At 41.7% G+C, this 11,449-nt stretch overlaps 1 protein-coding gene across 2 annotated transcripts in view; it reads left to right on the forward strand.

Annotated features, from left to right (window-relative positions):
* Positions 1–5,388, forward strand: part of NALF1 (NALCN channel auxiliary factor 1) — a 631,361-nt gene extending 625,973 nt beyond the window's left edge. Inside the window, exons 3-4 of one of the 2 annotated variants that reach the window (XM_086708434.1) lie at positions 2,653–2,698; positions 4,375–4,488. In XM_086708434.1, coding sequence (XP_086564560.1) covers positions 2,653–2,675 — 23 coding nt within the window. In that variant the 3' untranslated portion in view covers positions 2,676–2,698; positions 4,375–4,488. Of the gene's footprint in view, positions 1–2,652; positions 2,699–4,374 lie in introns of both variants that reach the window. The other variant, XM_025924794.2, reaches the window with a different exon arrangement.
* Positions 5,389–11,449: the final 6,061 nt, after the last annotated feature.

Here is an 11,449-nt window from a genome sequence, read left to right on the forward strand (position 1 = left end):
GGTACTATAAGATAGAATAGTAATTCCTATTATTATTATTATTACTTAATGCCAAATGGCAGCTAATGATTCGTTAGAGATTTCAGAGTATTTTGTAAGCAAAATGTATCAGAACATTTCATTCACTGAAAATTTCCCTTTTCCCTTTCGTAACCTTTTCCCTTTCTAATATATATAACGTGCAATGAATTTCATTTGTGCAATGAAATTATTGCGTGAGAAATGAATTCTTTTCATCTGGAAATAAGTTCTGGTAGTCCCTTGAATGATGTGGAAGACTCAGCCGCTGGGGGTAGGTTTCCCAGGAAGCATGTCTGTTTCCCAGGAAGCAGGTGGTTGATCCCGGAAGTGCACCTGCCAGGGGGTCAGGGAAGCAGGATTCTCAGAGGGACAGTATCTGGAGCTGGAATGGCCCTTCACAGATGCCCTGATGATCGAAGGCAGATGCCCAGGGGCCGAGAGACGGTTTCTGGATCCACCTGCCGGTATTATTCTAGCTGGGGGAATGAATCAGAGATGGAACAGAGCAGAACGAGATACAGAAAAGTACAGTGATGTTTTCTAGGCAGACCCAACAGAAAAGAAATTGTTTTTAGGCATAAATCCGAAAGGATGGAAGGATGGATAAGGTTCAAAGAGCTTTTGCTCTCCTGGACAAATAGGCCGCATGTTTTCTGGGAAATCTGATCCAAAGAAATGTACAAACTCCTCCATCTAAATAGTTCAGGCAGGTCGCCTTCCCAGGCCAGTCACAACCTTGCTTAGGTGCTCCATTGCAATACTTTCTCCTGCAGACATTGGATCCAGAACGCACAGGCTTCTCGCGTAAAAAATAAGAGATGAACAAACCAAGAAGAAAAAAATGACTTGAAGAAAACAGGGCCCCTGCAGGGAGGAAATAAAACGTGGCAAATAAAAGCTCTGCAAATCTCTCCACGATGAAAGAATATATTGCAACTGTGAAATGAGACCAGTCAGTTCAAAACAAAACAACAACATTCGGAGTACGTGAAAGAACTCTTGGAAATTAAAATGTGATAGAAAAAAAAAAACAAAACTCAATAATATCATTACACAATGAAAGTCCCCAAATCCTCCAGAAAGTAGAGCAAAGAGATGCAGTGGCATAAAGAGAAATGAGATAAGAGAATTCAAAGGCAGGGCCCAGGGGCGCCTGGGTAGCTCAGTCGGTTAAGCGGTCTGACTTAAGCATCTGACTTTGGCTCAGGTCATGATCTCACAGTTTGTGAGTTTGAGCCCCACAGCGGGCTCCGCACTGAGTGTGAACAGCCTGCTTGGGATCCTCTGTCTCCCTCTCTCTCTCTCTCTCTCTCTGCCCCTCCCTCTCTCTCTCTCAAAAATAAATAAACATTAAAAAATAAAATAAAACTAAAAGGTGGGGCCCAGAAGCCCAACAACTGAAGATGGTGTCATGCACAGAAAGAAATCTGGAGGATAAGAATTTCTGAACTAGAATTCCGTGCTCAGCCAAACAAGAAATGAAATATGAGGTAGAATAAACACATTTTTAGGCATGCGGCATCTCAGAAATTTGCTACCAGGAGCTTTTCCTTACGAAGATACTACCTTGGTCCACCAAACCCAGAAAGGACATAGGAGCTATTCCTCAATAGGAGAGCCACAGGACAGAAGCTGCAGGTGTCCCCAGGGGGGTCGTTCATTGAGGCTGTCAGGCTGGTGGCTGTGCGCCAGGCATAAAAGCAACAGGTCCAGATCGTGAAAGACTCCGGGAGATAAAGCTGATAGAACATCCCCATTCTGCCGAAACAACCGGGAGGGATTTGGGGTTGAAGTCATGAGTACGTAGGAAACCGTTAGATAATGATTAACTCTTGGAAAACCAGAATGGCGAGGGACGGAGACCTCCAGGTGACTGCATGTCTGAGTTAAGACTTGTTTTGACAACGTCGTAATACAGGGAAGCATGCTGAACTTAGAGTGGGAGGTGCATATGGGCTGAAAAATGAGTATTTTATCCTCACGTGCCCTAGGGGGAGGTCTATAAAGATAAAAAGATAAAAAAAAAATCAAGAAAAGCATAAAACAGGTTATTTCCAGAAATGTAGCTAAATACAGAAACAGCAGAAAGAGGCTCAAGTATTTGTCTCTGAGAAGGAAAAATTGGGGCTGGGGGAGGTGGAAGAATTTTTTTTTTAAATATCTTGTGGAATTATTTGATTATTAATATATATGCATGTATAACTCTGAAAAAATCCTATGAAAGGATGGACAAGGGGGAAAGAAAGTGTGAATTTTATCAGTCAAGCAGAATAGTACATTTATTGGCCTAAATGAACTGCCTTATTCTTTCTGAAATGACTTTAGTTATACATCAGTAAACTAGCTTCTGAACACATTTGGAAGAGCTTCTTATTTGGATGAATTTGTCAAATATATATATTCTCACTATTAACTTTCTAAAATGTTGATCTAAATGAACTTTAGATTTCTATTCTTATAATCTTAACTATAAACTCTCTTTTTTGTAGAATATAATTTGGAAAATGTATACTTCAATAAATGATTAGTCTACTAGTGAGGTATCTTATTTGAAAAAAGAAAATATCATACAATAAAAATGTCGGAGATGCAGACCTCATTAATTCAGTTTTTTTTCCGTATTCTATCTAGGAGAAGGTGAAGTTTACCTTTGAATGCCTAAGAAGAAATGAATATTGTAAGCATCATTATAAGGATATCTTGGTCATTTCTTTAAAAGAAACTGAAGATTGCAGTGTATAATATCTTATTTAATAGATTTTTAATTAAACAAATATGTATTGAGTTTATTCATGTAATAAGTGCTTGTTAAGTATCTGTTTTGTTCAGGCATTCTTACATAGTGGGAACACAAAGCTGAAATACATAGTTCCTGCTTTTAAGGTGACAGATGAATAAGGAAATTGACATAAAACTAGCAATTACGGTGAAAAGGACAGATCACAACTGAAGAGTTCCACAGAATACACTAGCAGCCCAGGAGAGAGTATAGACTTCACACAGGCAATGTCAGGAAAGCTGAACTTGAAGATAAATGAGAGTAAGGTCTATGAGTTGATGGAAAAAAGTCCAGGAAGAAAAAGCAGCTTGAGAAGTGGTGAAGGTATTGTGTGCTCTGGAAGAACCAGCAGTTCAGGCTGGAACTGGAACATTGGCCAATGAGTCTGCAGAGATGGGAAAAGGTATTTTAGATTGTATTAGTTAGGTGGAGACAATGAGACACTACTACTAGCTATTATTATTAAGAGGAGCCAAATTTTTCATGCTTCTGTATACTAGGCACTAAGCCAAGCTCTTTACATACAAAATCTTGATTTAATCCTTGTAACTACTCTGTCCTCGCTTTTAAAGTTTCAAGCTTGAGGATAGTATAATAAAATCTGTGTAGAAAGTTTTTGCTAACACTCTTGCGAAAATGTGGCTGTCAGGTAAAAAAAAAAAAGATACAAAATGGGTTCTGTAGCTACTTAACAAAATTATATATAACAGAGCAAGAAACAAGATTGGAAAGATTTGAGGTAGCCAAGTATTTTATTCTTTTCACCAATTTGAAAGTTTCTAAAATATCCATGTATCAATTTAAAAATAAGAACAATGCATTATAGAGGAAGCAGGGAAAGGAGAAGGGAGGAAGAGAAGAGATTCCGGGAGGAGGGAAGATAAAAGAGAGGGGGCAGGCATTCCTGGAAAGGCAGGGGAGGTTGGAAATAGAACAACAGAGAGCCTCTTCCTGCAATGGTCCAAGCATAAGATAGGTCTTCTGCAGTAGAACAGCAAATGGAAGAAAAAGAACAATATTTACAAAATAAATCCAACGGAAATGTCCCCATTGGATGCTTAGAAGGCTCTGCCCATTCACCAAGAAGGCGAGCTAAGGACAGGGTGAGGTCGAGAGGAATGATTACTAAAGCTGGTTCCTAGAGCTATGATGTTACAATTGTTCGGTTGTTTCTCTTAGCACAAGTAGTTACTGTTACTTTACCTGTTACATCAGTTAATCGCATTCCTTCTAAAGAAAAAGGATGGTTGTACAGCCTTGGTCACCAAGCTGATCCAGAACCTCAGGTTCTGATTTTGGACCTAATGGAACCTTTCACTCTGTATTCATCACAACCCAGAGCTTCCCTGGTGTGGCCTCCGGGAATGTAAAAAGAGCGCAGTGAGGAACTTAAAAGTACCGGTTGACTATGTGTCCACATTGCATTGACTTGCCTTTCCTTTACAAAATGCTTAACTGCCTGTAAGATTTTGTGGATCAGAACGTTAGAATAACAGCTTCACTGTACTGTGTGAGCTCCTGCCCGTGGCTCTTGGCGCCTTTTAACCGGGCCCTGTCCTGTCTTCACCCTCCAGGGCTCTACGAAACCTTCCTAACCAATGATGAACCCGAATGCTGTGATGTCAGGAGAGAAGAGCGCCCCAGCAAGCCCTCCAGAGGGACGGTGGGGACCAGCGGCCCCTGTCACAGGACGTCACTCACAGTGTCATCAGCAACCAGACTGTGCAACAGCAGACTCAAACTGTGTGTGCTCGTACTGATTCTCCTGCACACAGTGCTCACGGCCTCCGCGGCGCAGAACAGCACGGCGCTGAGCGTAGGGGGCATCAACGCGCTGGAAGACAGCTCGGCGCGCGAGGAGTAGCCGGGAGGGCCACCCCAGGGCCACCAGGGCCACCAGGGCCCCGCCAGGGCACACCCAGCACCCGCCCGCTGCCGCTCGGACACAACTGGGTGCTTTTACCCTCCAACCGCTTCTCGCAGGGCCTTTAGGGTAAAATCTCAGAAGATGGGCCTGGATCCAAACGAGGACACAAACACAGCTTTTTATTGACTAAAAGGCTGTAAAGTGACTTAAATTTCTCACACCATTTTATACACTGTGTTTTAATGTTTGGAGGTTTTATTTGCTTTCCTTTGATTTTGGGTTTATTTGTTCTTTTATTTTTTTGCACTTGTTAATACAGGATTTATTTTTTGGGGATGGTTTCTCAGAGGTAAACTAAGTCTTCACTGTCTCTTTCTCTCTTTCTCTCTCTCTATATATATATTTCTAGTCATTGTGTGTGTTCATCAGATAGTTCTGTCTCTATGTCCTGTCAGTTTCTATTAGCGGAATGATTGCTATGACCTCGCGGTATATAGCAAAATACAACAACAACAAAAAAAATCATAAAAAAATAAAAAAAGACAAAAAAAAGAAAACAACAAAAAATAAAAATAAAAAACCCCCTAACTCTTCCCTCCCGCTTCCGAAAACGACTGCCTTCCCCGCCCCCTCCCATCCCCAGCCCCTCCCAGTCCCCTCCCCAAAACCCTCCCTATCCCATGCCTGCCCCCAATCATCCATTCCCACCCCCCACTCCCCAATCCCCTTCCCCCAACCTTCCCATCCCCGCCCCACCCCCCTCCAGCCCCTTCCCAGGCCCCGCCCCCGCCAGCCCCTTCCCAGGCCCCGCCCCGCCCGGCCCCCGCCAGCCTCTTCCCAGGCCTGGTCCCCGCCAGCCCCGCCCTCTCCCCGCCCCCTCTCAGCCCCAGCCCCGCCCCCAGCAGACAACATCGCTTGCTTCTGTCTGTGCAGCCGCAGTGCGGGCGCGCACGCTCCGCGGTCCTCGGGCCGCTGTCGCCGACCCCCCCGCCGGGAGCAGAACAAGGGGTTCCTTTTTAGCTGAACAAACAAGTGCTCTCCATGGTAGGCGGAATCAGACAGTTAACACATTTTTATGTTGAAAACAAAACAAAAGCAAAGAAAACCACCATGAACTACGTTGCTCCAGCTCCCATCCCCCGAGGCCCCGTCCCTCGTCGCCGTCGCGGGTGGTCAGGTGGCCGCGAGCCCGCCCAGAGTCAGGACGGGCGCGGCTGGATGCCCCTCCTGCGGGACTGCGGGCGGGCTCTCGTGCGGGTCTCGGCTAGCTCGGGCCCTTGCAAGGGCAGCAAAGGGACTGAGGACACAAATCTGGGTTTCTTTCTCCTCCTTTGTGGTCGTGGAGGAGACCGCAGAGATGCTCCAACACCGGCAGAATACAGAATATATACAATTTTACCCCCGTATTCCCCCACCTATGATTTTTAAATTATTCCAGGTATAAAGTGTATGCAATTCTGCATTATCACAAAAGAAGAACTTGTTTAAAAAACAAATAGGTTAGCCATTTTCATTCAAGTGCAAAAACTCTGTCACTGGAACACGCTCTAGGTAGTTGACAAAAAGAGAAGAAATCAGATCGCTCTGTTTGTATTTTTCTTTTCGTGGGAACATTTCACCTGCTGAGTGTACATGAATTTGCTTTCTAAAAAAGGCTTTTATGAGTTTACAGTAGAATCAGTGGAAGGAAGAGTTCATAAGGGCTGTTTTTAAAAAAACAAACAAACAAAACAAATAATTAAAAAAAACACTTTACATTCCTTCCTATACTCTAACTACACTTGGGAAGTGCACTTCAGATATGTTTGCTGTGTAGCTGGGAGATGAAGGAAAACCATAGAAAAGGTCCTCGTAGCGAACAAAATTTAGTTATTAACTTTATAGCTATGAAATTCCCCCAGGCATTTGTTTTTGTTCAAACAAACTTTAATCTCTGCATCATACTTAACCCTGCGACATGCGTACAGTATGCATATTTTGTTTTGAATAAAAAAAATGTTTTGTTCCAGTCTGTTAAGAATATTCAAAAAATAATAAAGGTATTGCTTAATAAAATTGCTAGAATTGTTTAGCAGTACATGCACAAATATTTTACTAGATTCTTCGTTTTAATAGTGTTTTGTTGAGACTGAAAATCCTAAAATGGTCTGCGCAAATACAAAAAAAAAAACCCGCCAAAATGCAAAACTCTCCAGTTTTTGTTCCTTTTTTAAAAATTGTTTTTTATGCAAATGCCAACACACATTCACGCATGCGTGCACACACACACACACACACACACACACACACGGTACAGTATTATAATTACAGAAATACCATGCTATTTCTGGGGCCACAAGAGGGTGGGAAGAGGTGCTTGGGGGACACTGAGTTGCTGCAAGTGTTAAACACTGGGAGAACTGTGCATGTTTAAAGACCATCTAGTGGTGGACCACAGATTTCAGGGGAGTTGAGGGATGACTAAAGTAGGGGAGCAGTGGGGGAAGGATACAGGGGGCTGACTCATGAGAAAGGATTTAGGAGGTGAGTTCTTTTTCAACTGACCCCTTAAAGGCTTTAAGATATATGGCCAGAAGGGGCACTTGGGTGACTCAGTCAGTTGAGTGTCCGACTTCCACTCAGGTCATGATCTCATGGTTTGTGGGTTCAAGCCCTGTGTCTGGCTCCATGCTGACAGCTCGGAGCCTGGAGCCTGCTTCAGATTCTGTGTCTCCCTCTCTCTCTGCCCCCCCACTGCTCACACTCTGTTTCTCTCTCAAGAATAAATAAACATTTAAAAAGTTTTTTTTTTTTAAAAGATATATGGCCAGGAAAAACTGTGTTCTCACCTTCATCTACCTCTTCTGTGCAAAGGCCATGCCATGGTCCATTTCTTCCTTGTTCCTCATGCTCTTGTTTGTGCCCTGGGAATTTCCATTCTGTGGGGAAATGACAGATCAACACAGATGCAAGCTCCACCCACTCTCCTGATAAAAAGTTACTATTTCAAGACGCTGGGCAAAATGATTTAAAAAAAAAAAAAAAATAGCCCATAACAAACAGGGTTTCATTTTCTCTTTATATCTTTTGCAACTGGTTAAAATTCTTTTCAAATATAGAGGGATTGGAAGATTCCACTGCGCCATGTTTGAGCTTTAGTTTGGGGAGAATGGCAGTGGAGAGAGGGAGACCAAAACCCAGCAGTACCTTACCCGCCAGGTAAGCCCTCCAGAAGACAATCTCAAGAGTTGGGAGAAACAGCACAGTATCTAATTGTACTATGAAACTATAATTTAAGTGAGGACGGGGTGGCGGGGAAAGAAGGAGAACCAGTTATTTACCACCCGTCAACCAGTGTGGGAATTGTCTCTCATTCCGGTAGAATTCTTTTCCTGCCATATACGTTTATCCTTATCCTGTGAGAATCATCTCAGTGCCTCCTATTTATTACCGTAAACGCACATCCCTGTGTTTCCATGGACACAGGGAACTAAAGTGGCTTTTCAGGGGTCAGCCAAAGGGTCCAAACGGGCAATGGCTCCTTCACAAAGTCAAGAAACAGCCATTGAAGCTGCAAGTCTCATCACACTCATGGGCCATTCAAAGTGGTTTTTCTACCTGATCAACTTGCGCGTGTTAATTCTGACACAAAAAGTTCAGACCTGGCACCTTGGCAATCATCATCCCATTCTATTTTTCTTGTAGTAGATATCCACTGCATAGTGGATAATGAATTATGTATTAAAACAATTATTTCTGAAAGCAAATTGCAAATCAAGAAAATACTACTTGATCCGCAAATGCGTAGAACAGATTTCCCCAGGTTTATTACTGTCTTTATTTCTGCAATAGGGAAAGCCCAGCTTGTGGAAGATTTTGATTCTGCAAAGCCAAACGTCAAGTAACACAGTGTTACTCCTTATTACATTTGCGTTCGGCGAAGCTTTACATTGACTGTTCTTTCATTAAAAAGATAGTAGCTGTATCGTTCTCCTCTCCCACCATATGGTAAGTGAAAATTGTTCATTTAAATGGCATCATTAGAAACAAAGGAATGTAGCTCCTCACCAATGAATTGGTGCCATTTAAGTACTAGAACCCGTAGTCATTAAAATAAAAGGAGGCAGGCAGCAAGGGAAAAAAGGAAGACAAGAAAGAAAAGAAGAAAGAAAGAAAGAGAAAAAGAAAGAAAGAAAGAAAGAAAGAAAGAAAGAAAGAAAGAAGAAAGAAAGAAAACAAGGAAGGAAGGAAAGAAAATAAAAATGGGTATTTATATGAATGAATAAGAACATTATTTTTGCCAGGAAAAAACTAAGTGAATGGTGTAGTTGGGAATCAGCTCTGTGTGCCAAGGAGGTGGCATCTGATACCTGGACAAGATTAAAACCCTGGTAGATCTGAGGCTTGTGTTCTTTCCAGGTAACAGCTAAACTTGTTAGTGGAAGCATTCAGTCAGTTACAAAAGGTGCATCTTATTTTTACCAGAACTGCAGACGGGTATTTAATTATACACACATGCAAACGTATACATAAGGAGACAGGCTATACAGCTATAGCATACCTTTATAAGTGTATAATATATGTATAGACAGAGCTTTCAAGTAAAATTTGAACCACAAAATTATTCAGTCCATGACAACACACACACATCACATTGTGATAAGTGATTCCTATTTATTTGCTAAAGGTTGAACAGTGTGCTCATTTAAAAACTATACCTACTTTGGGGTAGAAAACAGACTCTCAGAATGTCTCCGTTAATGAAAGAATACCAATTTTTAGGCAACCAGAATCTTCTCTATCTTTTAAGCATGAATGATGTTTAGGGAAAAAAAATGGAATATGGCATGCAGGTATTGAGCAATGAATAATAAGTCTTTAAATGGGAGGAAGGAAAAAAAAGTGAGTGGAATAGCACCAGCCTAGAGCTCGAACCACCTCTGAGAGCAAATTCCAAACACTGTCCCTGGAGCCCAGTGAGATTCTTAGGTCTCACACATGCTTTGGGAGTATAAGTTATTTTCTCCAAATTCTAAGATACTTATAAAATTCCTAAGTTTTAAACTTAGAAAGTTAAAAACTGTAAAAAGAAAAACAAAAGAGCTATCTGATGTCGTAAGCCACATCTGCCCACATTTCATTTTTTTGCCCCCTGGGCTGCTGACTCTGCTCACTGATTCGAAGTAATGGAGAAGAGGTCAAGGGGAACGTCCTGATGAAACACCTAGCCAAGAAGTTGTAGTATTATGTGCTTTTCAAATTCATTTTTTACTGTAAAGAAGCCCAGGATCTCAGGGGCAAAGCCATCGTTTGGGTACCTACTTGGCACTTCTTAACATGTGGCACAAGGAAGCCAATGATTTTGAACATGAGATCACACACATGGGACTACTTGAGGCGTAAGTGAGATAAAGGGAATAAATGTGCCTGGACAAAACGGCGTCCTCAGTAACAGTTATGATTACTCGTTGGTGAAGGGAAACTCACTGCTTACTTATGGGGACTGCTCCTGGAAGTCATTCAGAGTTGCCGGATTGCACTGGTGTTTGTCTTAATAACATGTTTTTAGAAACATTTCACACCTTTAGTCTAGCAAACTGACCACAGATGAGTTTTCAACATTTTTAAAAAATTTATATAAATTATAGAATTAAAGTGAGCTCTAAGGGTGCCTAGATGGCTCAGTGTGTTGAATGTTTGACTCTTGATTTTGGCTCAGGTCATGATCTCACCGTTTGTGAGATCGAGCCCCATATTGTGTTTTTCACTGACAGCATGGAGCTTGCTTGGGATTCTCTCTCTCTCTCTCTCTCTCTCTCTACCCCTCAAAATAAATAAATAAAAACGTTAAAAAAAAAAGTGAGCTCTAATGACTTTTAATGTAATCAGCTATTGTTTCTTTATATGTCTTCCCCTCCCCACCACCCCAACCCCCACCCCCACCAACAAAACAACAAAAAGTAGAAGAAACCCATAAGAATTGAGAGGGGGCTCCAAGTACAAGTATGAATTGATCTAAGGTGGTCATAGAAATACTGATGCAGCCTCCAAGTGGTTTTGAAAGTGCTCGTGGATTTTTTTGTTTTAAGTACAAATCTTTGACACCTCTAGATTCCATAAGCAAAAACACTACAGTAAATTTAAACTTACTCAGCATGAACATGTATCTAAACTGAATTGATATCTGTTTGTCTTAAAATAATACTATAATTTCCATGGAATGAAATTGCAGTGAAAAAAACTAGGAAGCCTGCAAAGTTTTTGATAAAGTCTAAGTAAATGGATTAAGCAGGACTCTTGAGTAACATTTCTTATTTCACTAATTCTAGTCTCGGGGGAGCCTATCGCCTCTTCCCCCCCCCCCCCCCAGATATTTTAATGTATTTGCATGCTTGACCCACTCCCTACTTCTGACTATAACTGACATCTTCAAATGCTTTCATATTGACAACTGTCATTGAAAGCCAGACTGTGGATATTGATCTATAGATAGAGGCTGCTACAGAAACAGTAACTATTTCTCCGAAAACTTTCAGCTCCTGTAACACCGACTGCCCAGAGCTACCAACTGTCTGAATGCTGGATACCTACAAGGGCATTTGTTTCGAAAAGCAAGTTTCAATGTGTGTCCATTTCTCATGGACTGTGCCGGAAGGAAAATGAATGTTCAAGCAAAAGTTAAAGTTCTCTGTGGCCATTAGGAAAAGGCTGAAAGGAAGACTATTATCTCTGTTACTTGTTCTTTGTACTTTTCTTCCTTTTCCTCCCCGTGACTTTTATTTTCATATCATGATAAGCATCTG

The sequence above is a fragment of the Puma concolor genome, chromosome A1 (assembly GCF_028749965.1).
Source record: "Puma concolor isolate L17-30 chromosome A1, mPumCon1.1.hap2, whole genome shotgun sequence".
NCBI lineage: Eukaryota > Metazoa > Chordata > Mammalia > Carnivora > Felidae > Puma > Puma concolor.